At 44.8% G+C, this 17,384-nt stretch overlaps 1 protein-coding gene across 1 annotated transcript in view; it reads left to right on the top strand.

Moving 5' to 3' along the window:
• Positions 1–16,329, top strand: part of LOC143924263 (carboxypeptidase O-like) — a 102,203-nt gene extending 85,874 nt beyond the window's left edge. Inside the window, exons 10-11 of the mRNA XM_077448470.1 lie at positions 14,147–14,231; positions 15,945–16,329. Of these exons, the coding sequence (XP_077304596.1) occupies positions 14,147–14,231; positions 15,945–16,216 (357 nt within the window). The 3' untranslated portion in view covers positions 16,217–16,329. The remainder of the gene's footprint in view (positions 1–14,146; positions 14,232–15,944) is intronic.
• Positions 16,330–17,384: the final 1,055 nt, after the last annotated feature.

The raw sequence follows: 17,384 nt of genomic DNA, 5'->3' as shown, positions 1-17,384 counted from the left end.
TGTCACTCAGGAGATAGTGCGTGCTGTGTGCCTGCTCTGTACCCAGTACATACCGCTATTATCCACCTACATAGCTGTTCTCTATTTGGGCCCGATTGACATCTGCTGGAGTTATTGGAAGTTGTGTGTGCTTCCAGCACAGCACAGTATACATCTGTATATACCCCTTTAACTCTGCTGTTTTCTTGTTATTGTCTGCGTGCCCTGACCGCAGTATACACCGTGATATTCACCTCACCTATATAGCTAGTGGTCCATCTTTAACAATAGAGCTTGCAGTCAGCAGTGTCACTCAGGAGATAGTGCGTGCTGTGTGCCTGCTCTGTACCCAGTACATACCGCTATTATCCACCTACATAGCTGTTCTCTATTTGGGCCCGATTGACATCTGCTGGAGTTATTGGAAGTTGTGTGTGCTTCCAGCACAGCACAGTATACATCTGTATATACCCCTTTAACTCTGCTGTTTTCTTGTTATTGTCTGCGTGCCCTGACCGCAGTATACACCGTGATATTCACCTCACCTATATAGCTAGTGGTCCATCTTTAACAATAGAGCTTGCAGTCAGCAGTGTCACTCAGGAGATAGTGCGTGCTGTGTGCCTGCTCTGTACCCAGTACATACCGCTATTATCCACCTACATAGCTGTTCTCTATTTGGGCCCGATTGACATCTGCTGGAGTTATTGGAAGTTGTGTGTGCTTCCAGCACAGCACAGTATACATCTGTATATACCCCTTTAACTCTGCTGTTTTCTTGTTATTGTCTGCGTGCCCTGACCGCAGTATACACCGTGATATTCACCTCACCTATATAGCTAGTGGTCCATCTTTAACAATAGAGCTTGCAGTCAGCAGTGTCACTCAGGAGATAGTGCGTGCTGTGTGCCTGCTCTGTACCCAGTACATACCGCTATTATCCACCTACATAGCTGTTCTCTATTTGGGCCCGATTGACATCTGCTGGAGTTATTGGAAGTTGTGTGTGCTTCCAGCACAGCACAGTATACATCTGTATATACCCCTTTAACTCTGCTGTTTTCTTGTTATTGTCTGCGTGCCCTGACCGCAGTATACACCGTGATATTCACCTCACCTATATAGCTAGTGGTCCATCTTTAACAATAGAGCTTGCAGTCAGCAGTGTCACTCAGGAGATAGTGCGTGCTGTGTGCCTGCTCTGTACCCAGTACATACCGCTATTATCCACCTACATAGCTGTTCTCTATTTGGGCCCGATTGACATCTGCTGGAGTTATTGGAAGTTGTGTGTGCTTCCAGCACAGCACAGTATACATCTGTATATACCCCTTTAACTCTGCTGTTTTCTGGTTATTGTCTGCGTGCCCTGACCGCAGTATACACTGTGATATTCACCTCACCTATATAGCTAGTGGTCCATCTTTAACAATAGAGCTTGCAGTCAGTAGTGTCACTCAGGAGATAGTGCGTGCTGTGTGCCTGCTCTGTACCCAGTACATACCGCTATTATCCACCTACATAGCTGTTCTCTATTTGGGCCCGATTGGCATCTGCTGGAGTTATTGGAAGTTGTGTGTGCTTCCAGCACAGCACAGTATACATCTGTATATACCCCTTTAACTCTGCTGTTCTATAAAAAAGGCATCTGCAGGAGTTAGTGGGTGTTGTGTGCCTCCAGCACAATATAAACTACCCAACTACTGTTTTACCCAACTCCCTTCAGGCCATTACCATGTCTGGAAGGCCAGCAAGGAGAGGCAGACAGGCGCGAGCCGATAAAAGAGGGCAAGCAGGCTCTGTGTCTAGAGACAACAGTGCTGGTCGTGGACGCGGTGCATTGTCATCAGCACGTGGCCATGGGACATGCTTGTCCTTCTTTTCTGCAGCTGGACATGTTGAACCGCAACATGCCAACGACTTGGTAGAGTGGATGACCAAGCCCTCTTCATCCTCCTCATCCTCTCTCACCCAGTCTCAGGGTAGTAGAAAAGCAGCTGCCAACACATCGTCGTCCCTCCTCTCAATGTCATCATCAGTGACTCCTTCCCTAGACCCACCACGTCCTCCTGAGGAGTCTCCTGAACTCTTTGAGCACAGTGTTGGGTACATGCTCCAGGAGGATGCCCAGTGTTTGGTGGGCTCTGATGATGACACTCAGCTAGAGGAAGGCAGTAGCGTGAGCACAGAGAGAGGGGATGCTCAAGAAGGACAGCAATCTGGCAGTCATGTTCCACAAGCTGCAGCATACTGCCAGGTTTGCTACAGCGATGAAGAGGGAGGGGATGATGAGGGCACTGACTCCACGTGGGTGCCTGGAAGGAGGGAGGAGGAGGAGGAGGAGGAGGAGGAGGAGGCACATGTCCAACGAGGCAGGATGCCCTCCGGGGGCCAGCTTAGGGGCAGCACACCGACTGAATCACACCGCAGAGCTCCGCCTGCGCAGAGCGCTTCCTCTGCGCAGAGCGCTTCCTCTGCGCGTTATTCTAAAAGTTCTTTGGTGTGGGCCTTTTTTGAGACGAGTGCATCAGATCGCACCGCTGCTATTTGCAACATATGTCTCAAGCGTATCTCACGTGGCCAAAACATCAGCCGCTTGGGCACCACATGCTTGACCAGACATATGTTGACCTGCCATGCAGCTCGTTGGCAAGCATACCTCAAAGACCCACACCAAAGAACAAAGCGGACCTCTCCTTGCTCCTCATCAGCTGGCATCTCCAACCCCACTAGACCTTCAGTCCTCTCTGAAACCTGCTCTGAGAGGAATGAAGGTGTAGAATTAGGTGTGTCACAGCCAAGTGCTTCCGGGAACTCTGCTAGTGGTACATCCACGTCCGATTATAGCAGACAAATGTCCCTGCCCCAGCTGCTGGACCGGCGGAAGAAATTTACTCCCAGCCATCCACATGCCCAGCGGTTGAATGCTAGCTTGGCTAAATTGCTAGCACTTCAACTGCTGCCTTTTCAGTTGGTAGACTCGGCCCCCTTCCGTGAGTTTGTACAATGTGCGGTTCCTCAGTGGCAGGTCCCCAAACGCCACTTTTTCTCACGGAAGGCAATTCCGGCTCTCTACCGGCATGTGGAAGGCAATGTCCTTGCCTCGCTGGACAGGGCGGTCAGCGGTAAGGTGCATATTACCGCTGACTCATGGTCCAGCAGGCATGGACAGGGACGTTACCTGTCTTTCACGGCCCATTGGGTCACTCTTCTGGCTGCTGGGAAGGATGCAGGACAAGGTGCAGTAGTATTGGAGGTTGTTCCGCCACCACGCCTCCAAAATGCTACTATTGGTTGTGACACACCTCTCTCCTCCACCCCCTCCTCTTCTTCTTCCTCCATGGCCTCTTCCAGTGCTCTGTCCTCAGAACCAACGGTGCTCCGTAGGCGTTGCAGGGGCTACGCAAGTACGCAGGCAAAACGATGCCATGCCGTGCTTGCGCTGGTTTGTTTGGGGGACAGGAGCCACACTGGGGCGGATGTTTTGTCAGCTCTGCAGGGGCAGGCCGAGAGGTGGTTGACGCCACGCCAGCTTAAGCCAGGAATGGTGGTTTGCGACAATGGCACCAACCTCCTCTCCGCCCTCCGACAGGGACAACTGACCCATGTGCCCTGTGTAGCTCACGTCCTTAACCTGGTGGTGCAGCGGTTCTTGGGCAGGTACCCCGGCTTACAGGATGTCCTGAAACAGGCCAGGAGAGTCTGTGTGCATTTCCGCCGATCATTTAATGCCTGTGCTCGGCTGGCTGAGCTCCAAAAGGAGTTGAACCTGCCCAAGAACCGCCTTATATGTGACATGCCCACCAGATGGAACTCAACATTGGCCATGCTGCAGCGGCTGCACACGCAGCAGAGGGCCATCAATGAGTACCTGTGCGACTACGGCACCAGGACAGGGTCAGGAGAGCTTGGTTTTTTCTCACCACGCCAGTGGGGCATGATCAGGGATGCATGCACTGTCCTGTCACCGTTTGAGGAGGCCACAAGGATGGTGAGCAGTGACAGTGCATGCATCAGTGACACTATACCTCTTGTCCACCTCTTGGAGCATACGCTGCGTGGAATAATGGACAGGACACTTGAGGCAGAACAGAGGCAGGAAGAGGAGGACTTCCTTGCCTCTCAAGGCCCCCTTTATCCAGACAGTGTTCCTGCTGTGCCACCCATCACACAGGAAGAGGGTGAGGAGGAGGAAGAGGAGGAGGAGGATGATTGTGTCAGCATGGAGGTGGAGGCTGGCACTCAGCATCAGCAGCAGCAGTCTTATAGGGATGATTTACAGTCCCAAGAAACACGTGGACTTGTACGTGGCTGGGAGGAGGTAGCTGCGGATCATGTTGTCCTTAGTGACCCAGAGGACTCCGGACCGAATGCCTCAGCTAACCTACGCTGCATGGCCTCCCTGATCCTGCAAAGCCTGCGGAAGGATCCTTGTATTCTTCGGATCAAGGAGAGGGACCATTACTGGCTGGCCACTCTCCTTGATCCACGGTACAAGGGTAAGGTTGCCGACCTTATCTTGCCATCGCAGAGGGAGCAGAGGATGAGACATCTCCGGGAGGCCTTGCAGAAAGCTCTGTGCAACGCGTTCCCAGAGACTGGGAGGTCACAAACTCCTGGTCCTGGACAACGTGTTGCTGAGGCATCAGTCAGAAGGAGCGGTGGAGAAGGTGGCCGTCTGACTGATGCTTTCAGACAATTTTTTAGTCCGCAGCCCCAAGGTATGATTGGTTCCAGCACCCATCGCCAGCGTCTAATTTACATGGTGCAGGAATACCTAGGGGCAAGGTCAGACTTGGACACCTTTCCCACTGAAAATCCTCTGGCTTACTGGGTCTTGAGGATGGATCACTGGCCAGAGCTTGCACAGTATGCAATTGAGCTACTGGCCTGTCCTGCATCCAGCGTTCTTTCGGAACGCACCTTCAGTGCTGCTGGTGGCTTCGTTACCGATCACAGGGTGCGCCTGTCCACCGAATCAGTTGATCGACTGACCTTCATCAAGATGAATCAGTCTTGGATCACCCACAGCTACCAAGCACCTGAAGCTGATGTAACCGAATAATTTTTTTTTAAATACCACATCCCTTCAAGACTGCCTATGCTGATGCTGAGTGACTGTCCTGTTATGTTGATTGTCTATCCTCTTCCTCCTCCGCTGATATGTTGGAAGAACATTTTTGGTTCTGGGTGATGCCAGCAGCCCAATTTTTCTGCCCCTGTTTAACAGGGGCGTTTAAGTACAATTTTTGATGCAATGCTTTGCAGCAGGGCTAATTCCTGCAAAAAAACTAGAGTGTATGGCAGAGGTTGCAGTGTGATGGCACCAGTGCCTAAGGCCCAATTTTTCTGCCCCTGTTTAACAGGGGCGTTTAAGTAAAATTTTTGATGCAATGCTTTGCAGCAGGGCTAATTCCTGCAATAAAACTAGAGTGTATGGCAGAGGTTGCAGTGTGATGGCACCAGTGCCTAAGGCCCAATTTTTCTGCCCCTGTTTAACAGGGACATGTAATTACAATTCTTGATATAATATTTCACAGGAGGGCCCCTTCCTGTGCCCACCCAGAGTAATTGTGAGGACTTATAGTGTTGTGGCACCAGCACCACAACCACCAAAGGTCAATTTTTCTACCACTGTTCAACAATGGCATGTAATTACAATTCTTGATATAATCGTTCACAGCAGGGCGCTCCAGCGCCCACCAAGAGTCACTTTGAGGGCTTACAATGTTGTTGCAAAACCAACACCTTGTTCCGCCATTTCTGCAGAGCATATAGGGCAGGCCCCTACTTTCAAACATCCAACTTACAAACATCTCCTACTTGCAAACGGAAGGAGACAACAGCAAGTGAGATGAAAAAAGATGGACGACAAAACAAATTATACAGGGGTGATAACCCTTCCCTATGTTTTCCAAAAAGCTTAAAAATATTTTTTTTGACTGGAGCTACACTTTAAAAATGTACCAGTTGAAAATTACAAACAGATTCAACTTAACACAACAAACCTACACAGTCCCAGTCTTGTTTGCACCGCCTGTATACTGCTGTTCTGAGTATATAGGGCCTGGGGGCCACACGCATTTCCTTTTTTTAATATGGGTACAGGGTTCCCCTTAATATGCGTACAAGACCCAAATAGGCTGGTAATGGGCAGGGAGGGCTACCCATGCCATTTTTCTGAATGATTTTCAACCATATTGCAGGAACCAGATATAACATTAAAACCGCAAGCAGTTTTAAATGGTGTTATTTCCGCTTAATGTCATTTTGTGCAGGGACTGTTCTAAACACGGGAAACACGTGGCACTTCACAGGCATACTACAGACACCCACCAGGCACCATATTTAACCACTTCAGATCCGCGCTATTGCCAAATGACGGCATTAGCGCGGACCTACATTTCCGGGACTACGTCTATTGACGTCGCCCCGGTTACGAGCGGCCTGCGCGCCCCCTGAGGGGCGCGCGCGGCGCGCTCTGTGATCGGCGAGTCCGTGAGACTCGCCTGATCACCGATCCGTGTAAGGGGTCGATCCCGACCCCTTATCACGTGATCAGCTGTCAGCCAATGACAGCTGATCATGTGATAAAACGGAGCCGGTAATCGGCTAGTATTCCTCCTCGCGCTGACAGCGCGAGGAGAAAAAAAAAAGCCGATCGCCGGCGGCCGTGTTCGGGACATCAGTCCCGATCACGGCCAGCAATTCAAGCGGACACCTGCCCCCTGCCAGTGCCCACCTGCCACCCGCAGTGCCATCCTGAAATAAAGTAAGTGCCCCCCTGTCAGTGCCACCCAGCAGTGCCCATAGTGCCCACAGTGCCACCCAGCAGTGCCCACAGTGCCACCCAGCAGTGCCCACAGTGCCACCCACAGTGCCACCCAGCAGTGCCACCCACAGTGCCACCCAAAATCTGCCTCAAAGGTGCTGCACCCCAGTGCCGCCCATCAGTGCCCAGCAGTGCCGCCCATCAGTGCCCAGCAGTGCCGCCCATCAGTGCCCAGCAGTGCCACCTATCAGAGCCACCTATCAGTGCCACCTATCAGTGCCCATCAGTCCCATCTATCTGTGGTACCTATCAGTGCCCATCCGTGTCACCCATCCGTGCCACTTATCCGTGCCACCCATCCGTGCCATCTTATATGTGCCCATCTTTGCCCATCAGTGCCGCCTTATCTGTGCCCATCGGTGCCGCCTTATCTGTGCCTATTAGTGCCGCCTTAACTATGCCTATCAGTGCCCACCAGTGCAGCCTATCAGTGCCCACCAATGCAGCCCATCAGTGCCCACCAATGCAGCCCATCAGTGCCCACCAATGCAGCCTATCAGTGCCGCCTAATCAGCGCACTTCAATGAAGGAGAAAAATGACCCGTTTGCAAAATTTTATAACAAACTATTAAAACATGATTTTTTTTTTTTTTTTTTTGCATCTTTTTTTGTTTGTTTAGCAAAAAATAAAACTCCGAGCTGTAACTAAATACCACCAAAAGAAAGCTCTATTTGTGGGAAAAAAATGATAAAAATTTCATTTGGGTACAGTGTTGTATGACCGCGTAATTGTCACTCAAAGTGCATCAGCGCTGAAAGCTGAAAATTGGTCTGGGACTGAGGGGGGTTTAAGTGCCCAGTAAGCAAGTGGTTAAAGGAATATTTCACTTTTTTTTTTTTCACTTTAATCGTCATTAAAATCAGTACTCCCACCAAAACGGTAGTTTTTAAAACTTTTTTTTGCAGTGACCCATGTCCCCTGAGGCAGGAGGCAGGTCGCCAAACCCTTTTTAGGACACTATCTTGCATATTAGCCGTTAAAATTAGCACTTTCCAATTCGAACGTTCGAGTCCCATAGACTTCAATGGGGTTCTAACGTTCGTACCGAACGCGGGGGTCGTTCGCAAGTTCTGGTGCGAACCGAACCGGGGGGTGTTCGGCTCATCCCTACTTACTGGGCACTTAAACCCCCTTCCTGCCCAGGCCAATTTTCAGCTATCAGCGCTGCCACCTTTTGCATGACAATTGCGCTCTCAAGCAACACTGTACCCAAATTAAATTTGTATAATTTTTTTCCCCATAAATAGAGCTTTCCTTTGGTGGTATTTAATCACTGCTGGGTTTTTTATTTTTCGGTAAAAAAATACGAAAAAAAGACTGGAAATTTTGGGGAGAATACAGCTTTATAGTTTGTAATAACATTTTGCAAACAGGTAATTTTTCTCCTTCGTTGATATACGCTAATGAGACTACACTGATGGGCACTGATAGGCTGCACTGATTGGCACTGGTAAGGCGCCACTGATGGACAATAACTTGTAGGCACTGATGAGGTGGCACTGGTGGACACTGATAGGTGGCACTTATGGGTGGCACTGATGGCCACTGATAGGTGGCATTAGTAGGTGGCACTTATGATGAGGCACTGATGGGCACTGATCGGCAGCACTGATGGGCATTGATAGGTGGCACTGGTGGGCACTAGTAGGTGGCACTAATGGGAACTGGTTGGCAACATTGCTATGCACTGGCAGGGGGCACTAGTGGGCACTGGCAGGCGGCACTGGTGGGCACAGAAACTTGGTTGATGTCTCACCCTCTTTGGGACCGCTGTTCCTCTGACACAAGCCCATGATCGGCTTTTTTTCCTGCTCAGGAGGATGTCTATTGACGGCCTCCTAACAATTAAGGTCCTCGCTGTAGCCATCATTCAGCTTTACCGTGGGTGCGAATTGGTTAATGTATGCTGATGATGAATGACTAATGCGCTTTGTCAATTTGTGTAAAGCAGCTGTTGCAAAGTTAGAATTTCCTGTTTTGTACCCTCCACATGTCCAACAACATGCAAGTTTAATGTTTAGATTTTTGGTATCACTGATCATAGCCAGAGCCTTGAACATTTGTTATTTTTAGGTTTACCCTGCACAGATATATACGCTGATGCATTCTTTCAGTTGTAAAGAGTGTGTGTTCCTGATGAACAGGTGTGAGCTCTTGAGGCATACATGAAGAGACAGAATCAATTAAACTGGTGGGTGTGTCCTTTACAGGGTGGGTCTAGGTGTGCTAGCAATCCTAGCTAGGTTATATAAAGGTCTGCAGTTGTGGAGGGTGTTTGGCCTGGGAGAGGCCCAAATCTTTGTTTGCAGTGCTTATATTGGTTTACAAATAGAGGGGGGGAGTGCACATTATGCCCGACCCACACCCCACTAAGGCTGTGGTTTGCTGATTGCTTTATGTGTTTGCTGGAATCCTTTGGCATTAAGGCCCTCAAAAGTGTGTTTGTGGACATGGTTTTTGTTTGTGCGCTGCCTTTTTGGATTTTGTATTAATTTTGTCTGTTTTTGCTTATGATCATCAATTACATTTTTTAGGGGTTTGGAGCGAGGAGTTAAAATCACCAAAAATGTTTGTCATGGTTGTTATTGCTTAATTTGTATCCCTGTTTTCTACCTTGTAGAATGTAAGCTCTTTTGAGCAGGGCCCTTCTAACTATATTGTCAAATGCTGGAGCATCATTTCCACGCTTTTTTCTTTTTTTTTACATTAATGTACCACATGTTTATATCAATGTTGAAATAAAAAGTCAATTCTCTTTAGGTTTTATGTTTTGCAGGCTATAAATACATATTTTATAAGTGTAAGCTATTCATATCCCTTTAAATCTGTATTAAATCTAGTTACATAGTTGTTTTTTAAAGGAGCAGTGATTTTAATAATGCTTAAAGTGAAATAATAAAAATGAAATATTCCTTTAACTATCGTGCATGGGGATCCCCTTAGTCTGCCTGTTAAGTGGCGCATCTGTACAATTTATAGAACATGCTGCAGCAATAATGAATTTTTTTAAAGGAAAACATTTAATTTAAACTTGCTCACGGCTGTAATTTATTGCCAGCTCTTGGCAATATAAATATAAAAAACTGGGAAAAAAATGGCGTAGCGCCCCCCCCCCCCCCCAGTCCTAAGGGGAACCCATCACCAATATAAAAAAAATTAGTGTGGGGTCCCCGCAAAATCTATACCAGACCCTTATCTGAGCATGCAGCCTGGCAGAACAGGATAGGGCGGAGATGGGCAAGCACCCCCCCAGAACCATACCAGGACACATGCCCTCAACACAGAGCCCCCCACCTCAAAGCACCTTGTCCCCATGTCGATGGGGACAAGGGCCTCTTCCGACAACCCTTGCCAGTGGTTGTCAGGGTCTGCGGATGGGTGGGGGGCTTATCGGAATCTGGAAGCCCCCTTTAACAAGGGGGCATCTGGATCTCGCCCTCCCCCATTTGAATGGGTATCGGGTACATCATACCCCTACTCATTCACCAAAAATTTTTGAAAAAGTAAAAACCACAAAAGACAGTTTTTGAAAAATCATTTATTAAAAAAGAAAAAAGTGTCCCGTGATGTAAATCCACCGCCAATCACCCATCAAAAATGAAAACTCTACACCTCGATGGGAGGCCTCCTGCCAACTGCTCTCTCTTGGCTTTGACAGCTCTTAAAAACTTCTGCATGAAGTTGCCCCCTTAGTGACCAGGCCATTTTTTGAGATACTGCACTGCATCACTTTTTCCCACAAATAGAGCTTTCTTTTGGTGTTATTTAATCACCTCTTCGGTTTTTATTTTTTGTGATATCAACATACAAAGAACACATTTATTCATCAATTTAGGCCAATATATAATATTCTACATATTTTTGGTTAAAAAAAAATCACCCCCCCATCTTGACTTGCCAGGCTGCATGCACACATAAGGGTCTGGTACGGATTTTGGGGGGGACCCCATTCCAATTTTCTTTTTCATTTTGGCGTGGAGTTTCCCATATAAAAATGAGGACTTTTTCATGTTCATGTCCCATAGACTTTAACCTCCCTGGCGGTACGATTATTTCGGATTTTAGGTGCTAAAAGCGGTACCATTATTTTGCATGAAAATTTGGTGTTTTATATTGTAGTCCTGCAATTCTTAGGAATAACTCACTTAAATCTGTCCAAACCAGAGTCTAGCAGACATCCCGGGTATGATAAAGTTTGAAAAATGAAATAATAAATTATAATATAATAAATAATTATAAATAATTGTACCAAATAATAATATAACAATAATAAAAATTATTCAATAATGCAATCAAATCAAAAACACTGAAATTTGCTCAGTTGCAGAATTGTCACTGTCATTACTTTTCAGTATTTGATGACGGATCTCCCCACAAATCGCTATCGCTCAATTCTGCGAGTGATTCTAATTTATTATCGCTGTTTTCTAGCTGGTCTAAAACCATTTTTGATGTAAAAGGACAGTTTTGGTTGCTATGGACAATCTCCAGTTTCCAGGCATAAAGAACAGTTTTATAATATAAAACTGCATGCAGGACACTGGGCAGACCACTAGGGACAACGGGGATGTGAAATATTTACATACAGCAATGTAATCTGTAAGATTACATTATACTGTATGTTTACTGTTTGTTTCACTTTTTGAATTTAGCGCCGATCTCCGTCCCCGTGCGTCGCAACGCTCGCAGGGCACGGAGATCGGTGATGTGATGCATCGAGCGAGACACGGCTCGCTCGTACAGCGGGGAGACAACGCTGGACCCGAGGGAGAAGGTGAGTAAACATCCTCCTGGATCCAGCGATGCAGTCCCGAGTCTGGCTCGGGGATACCGCTTTTGGTATGAAAATTACACCCCGAGCCAGACTCGGGAATACCGTCAGGGGGGTTAATAGCATTCGTATCTTTGCTAAAAAAAATTGTTGCATGCCTAATAGCCAATGCCACATCAGCATGAGCATAGTTGTTTCCATAATATTAATGCCTCAAATGCAAAACTTTTGTAAAAAAATCAAACACTAATAAATGTATTTTCTATACATGTTTGTCCTCAGCCCAGTAGCCTAGTGGTCTGCCCTTCTACCTTAATGGGCTGAGGCCTTGAAAGACTCATTGTTTCTAATCCCACAGAGTGTATAGTACTGATTAGGGATGAGCTTCGAGTTCGAGTCAAACTCAGGTTCGACTCGAACATTGCCTGTTCGCCTGTTCAGCGAGCAGTGAACAATTTGTGGGTGTTAGTGGCAAATTCAAAAAGCCGGGAACACCCTGTACAAGTCTATGGGAGAAATCTAAAGTGCTAATTTTAAAGGCTAATATGCAAATTATTGTCCTAAAAAGTGTTTGGAGACCTGGGTCCTGCCCCAGGGGACATGGATCAATGCAAAAAAAAGTTTTAAAAACTGACGTTTTTTCGGGAGCAGTGATTTTAATAATGATTAAAGTGAAACAATAAAAGTGTAATATTCCTTTAAATTTCATACCTGGGGGTGTGTATAGTATGCCTGTGAAGGGGCGTATGTTTCCCGTGCTTAGAACTGTCCCTGCACAAAGTGTCATTTCTGCAGGAAAAAAAGTCTTTTAAAATCACTCGCGGCTATAATGAATTGTCGGCTCCCGTAATACAGAGAACACTCATTGAAAGTCTGTGACCCCTCAAAGCCCCATGTCCCCATGTTGATGGGGACAAGGGCCTTGTCCTCACAACCCTGGGAGGTGGTTGTGGGGGTCTGCGGGTGGGGGGCTTATCAGAATCTGAAAGCCCCCTTTAACAAGGGGACCCCCAGATCCTGGCCCCCCTGTTTGAAATGGTAAGGGGGTACAAAAGTACCCCTACCATTTCACAAAGAAAGTGTAAAAAATAGTTAAATAAGACAAACACTTTTGAAAAATTCCTTTATTAAAAATAAAAAAAATAAAAAAAAGATTCCAGCGGTGGTAATGCAACAGTGGAGACAGAAGATGGATGCATAGATGGACTGCGCTGGACTGAAAATCACCCGTCGCTGGATCAGATCAGCCATCGCTGGATCCCGGAGAGATGATCAACCGTCGCTGGATAGCAAGAGTGGATTACCACCGCTGGAATCTTCTTTTTTTTTTTTTTAATAAAGGTATTTTTCAAAAGTGTGTTTGTCTTATTTAACAATTTTTTACACTTTCTTTGTGAAATGGTAGGGGTACTTTTGTACCCCCTTACCATTTCAAACAGGGGGGGCGGGATCTGGGGGTCCCCTTGTCCAGATTCTGATAAGCCCCCCGCCCGCAGACCCCCACAACCACCGGCCAGGGTTGTGGGGATGAGGCCCTTGTCCCCATCAACATGGGGACATGGTGCTTTGAGGGGTCATAGACCCCCAAAGCATCCTCCCAATGTTGAGGGCATGTGGCCTGGTACGGTTCAGGAGGGGGGCGCTCTCTTGTCCCCCCTCTTATTCTGCGGCCTGCCAGGTTGCGTGCTCGGATAAAGGGTCTGGTATGGATTTTTAGGGGGACCCCACGTCAATTTTTTTTAAATTAACACGGGGTTCCCCTTAATATCCATATCAGATCTGAAGGGCCTGGTAATTGAATTTGGAGGAACCCCACACTTTTTTTTTTTTATCAATGACTTTCAGACATACTTTATAGGAAACCGTTATCAGGGGACACCCTTCTCCGGGCTGATTGTGGGCAACCTGGCCATGTCACTCATGGAATACCGGTTGGCCATTTACTTATAATATTCTGGATTGGTGCCACCAGTTTGAGACCCTTTATCTAAGGCTTCAATAACCAATCACAGCATTAATGCATTATTTAACCAGGACTGTAACTGTGCCCCACAGATTTTTTTGAGTCTGAGATACATTTTCATTCTTGTGTGTTTCATTAAACTGCTGTGTGTTTTTTCTACTTAATAAATCATTAAATTAATCTAGTGTCCTAATTGACCCTCGTGGGAGAACTTTATTCTCTCTTTTTTGGTATATGCGATTTTAGGGTCACTCTGACTGTGACTCTGGGTTTTTCCTTGAGTTGAGCGATTGATAAACTATATATATATATTTCTGAATTTATTATATTACTATAATTCATGGTTGATCCAGGCATCTAATTCCTTTTTTCAATAACCAATCTGATTTCAACAGTAAGAAATATAGGAGATCAGTAGTCAAGAATCAAGACTAATCTTTTATGTTAGTTGTCAATTATTCTTTTTCGGAGACTTTATTATGCTTATCTCAATAATGATCATGTTAGCCTCAAAACAGCACTTTCCACATTATTGTATATTTGGCTCTTTTTTTCTAAAAGTACACATATTCATTTTTTTTTTCAATGTTTGATTTGCAGCTGTCTGTTGGGGAGACGGCAGCTGCCAAACTGGCACAGATACATGGAAAAACATATAGAGTTGGATCAGCATCTCACATATTATGTAAGTCTGTTGTGAACATAACTATGTTCTTGTGCTTGCTAACACTAGAATATAAAGCATTTAAATATGATTACAAAGACATTTTAAGAGCTGTAATGTTGCATAGTGTTTTAACAATATGGTAGACAATAAATGCTGGGGCATGTTCTTAACACTTATTTTAACTAAAGGGTTGGGATGGAAAAATTGTGGAACATCTTCAACATTACGGAACAAATCCAGTGCCTTAGATCTCATTCTATGTAGCTTTACATTTTTTTCTATGTTTGCCATTCACACCGCAACATGCGTGTGATGTGTAGTATGCTTGCACAGTGCACACTAAAAAGTAATGTTTAACATACAGGCAGCATAAGCAAGCCCTTATTACTACTAGCTATACCATGACCTGGGCGAATGAGATCCTTTACAGACATGGTAGACAACACTGGGCTACTCAACCCACAATTTCCCCCCTCTCACATAAGTCTCTCCTGTCACCTGTTCTAAACCCACAGTTACAACCACCTGCAAATATTGACAGCAAATAGGGAGGCCTTTGTTTGCACTTAGTGATCCAACCAGTTACAATAATCCTCTCTTAGGGGTCTCCGCTCCAATGGAGATCTAAAGCTGGCTACACATATACAATTTTCTTGTACAATTTTCCTTTAGATTTACCAAAACCATATAATAAGAGGTCAAACTTAAACACTTTCGAATTGTATACAATCAGGCAGGCCCTTGCACTACATAGTTGAATATAAATATAAATGAATATAAATCTAAAGGAAATTAAACAAAAAATTTATAATGTGTAGCCAGCTTATCAGAGACAGCTTTGGACAGCAACATTGTCAGTCAGTCTAGGGAGAGGGTAATATTATACTGCATTCACACTTGAGCTTAGCGTCTTTGATCATTTTGCTGGCTTTTTTTTCCTTGTTGAGCATTTGTACAAGCGTACGTGCTGGCATCTGAAGCGTTAGCATTTTTTATATTACTTTTTGTTAATTGCTAGGAAAAAAAATGCATGATATGTTATTTCCACATGTTATTCCAACAGTATTTGCTAATTTTTTGACATTCCTATGGAAATGTATTGGGGCCAAAAACCTCTCGAAGCATGTAGCTGAAAAGAGCTCATGTATAGTTTCATACTATGAGCATCCAACCTCAAGTTACATGACACTCACAAGTTCACAAGTGTGAACAGACATAATTGAAAACCTTGAAATTTTGGATGTTGAGATTTTGGAGCTTAGAGCTACAAAATGTTCAGCAGTGAATGGAGTCTTAGATGCACTAGCAGATTTAGAGAGATTTCAGTAACAAATTAGGCCCTAACTCCAGCTAACACTTTATAAGCAGTTACAGTAATATTTTTTTTCTTTTGGGATAAAGATTTAACATTAATGAAAAAAAGCTGATCATTGTAAGCATCCCTGTAAGAGTTAATTGGTTAGTCTCAACCCCCTAACTGCCACTTTGGCTAGACACCTTGTCTGTTGAAGGAAGTTGAAAAATAACAGGCTTAATGGCAGGATCACCAGGTGTAAATAAAAGGAAAAAGTTTTAAAGCAAACAATTGCAGCCACTGCATTGAAGAATTGGATTGTAAAATATAACACTTATGTATTAATACTAGTTTGTTAATATATTACCCAGCAGGCTGAGAGTGATTTTGATTGCCAGTAACCAGGCTATATTTTTTTCTGTATGTTCATTTAACAGATTTCAACTCTGGCTCCTCAAGGGACTGGGCTACTGACATAGGAATTCCTTTTCCATACACGTTTGAGTTAAGAGATAATGGGACATATGGCTTTGTTCTTCCAGAAGATCAGATCAAACCAACCTGTGAAGAAACCACAGCCGCAATTTTATCCATTATTGAATATCTCAATGAAAAACATTTTAATAGTGCATCAACAATTTTCTCTACAAATCTGTGGATAAATCTGAGCTTCTCAGTCCTAATTGGCACATATTATTCTTTATTTTAATATCTGTAACAGTCAATATTTTCGGATTTTGCTATTGTACATGCCTTCTTTTAGCATGGCTTGATCAAGCAATAACAATAAATTACATTTATGTATTCATTTTCTGCTCTAAATGAGTGTTTGTAAACTTTTTTATGGTCCAAAATTCAAATGCAGTATTATTTTGGTACTCTCCAACACCAGAGGTGCCAAGATGCCAAAATAGAGTGTTGCCATAACAAGGTATTACAAAATAGCATATTCCAAACCCATAGCTGCTGTCTTAAAGAAGATTTCCAGTTATGGATTTATTACACTTAGTTACATTATTCCAGCGTGAATGTAGATATGTATATACCATATCTGGCCAATGCCCATGCAACTTGGAAACCAGTAAAGTAGACAGTAATATTATAGTGGACTGCACTTGTTCTGGGTCCTGCACCTTGCAGTTGCCCTACTGCATTCTGAACACAGGACATTGGCCTTTAATCATGGATGCTATTTAACTAATGTTTTGCATTTTCTGAATGAATGCAAAATGTTCTCTGATTCGACAAGATGAACTGGTGGGGCAGTGACCTCATGCTCTCTGTCTTGTCCTAACAGAGAAAGCTTTCCATTTATTCAGAAAATGGAAATCATACTCTGAATGTCACCCATGCCAAGCAGCCCTCTTCCACTGTTTAGCATGCAGCAGGGCAGCCATGAATGCGAGACCAAGAAGCAAGTGAAGAACACTGGGGTAGACGTATCTACTTCAGCGACTTCCAGCTTCTAGGGGCATCAGACAGGTATGGCATATACAGTACATAGCTACACTGGACCAACCTGGGCCAATGTAACTATAGTAAAAATATCCATACCTGGAATTCATCTATTTATTGGAGATTTGCAAAACAGGTAATCCAGTAGAAGAAAAAGGGATTGACATTTTATTATTATTGTTACAATAATGTACCATTTAACAAGTATTAGGATAGTTATCAAAATGAGAAAAACTGCGCTGTTCATCTAAACTGTAACAGATTTTACAGCAGCAGCTATCCTGTGAAACACTCACAGTACTAAATCACTTTTCAAATTATGCTGCGCTTAACGTGACAAAAATAAACATTAATAAACGTAAAAAGTCCATCCACTGATATGTACACCATCCTTTACCAAACTTGTGCGATCTTGGATAAGA

Source organism: Lithobates pipiens, unplaced genomic scaffold, assembly GCF_037356315.1.
Source record: "Lithobates pipiens isolate NorthernLeopardFrog02 unplaced genomic scaffold, aLitPip1_a1.2 Scaffold_22, whole genome shotgun sequence".
NCBI classification, from domain to species: Eukaryota; Metazoa; Chordata; class Amphibia; order Anura; family Ranidae; genus Lithobates; species Lithobates pipiens.
The sequence above is the reverse complement of the archived record's forward strand: the minus strand, read 5'-3'. Positions and strand labels throughout refer to the sequence as shown.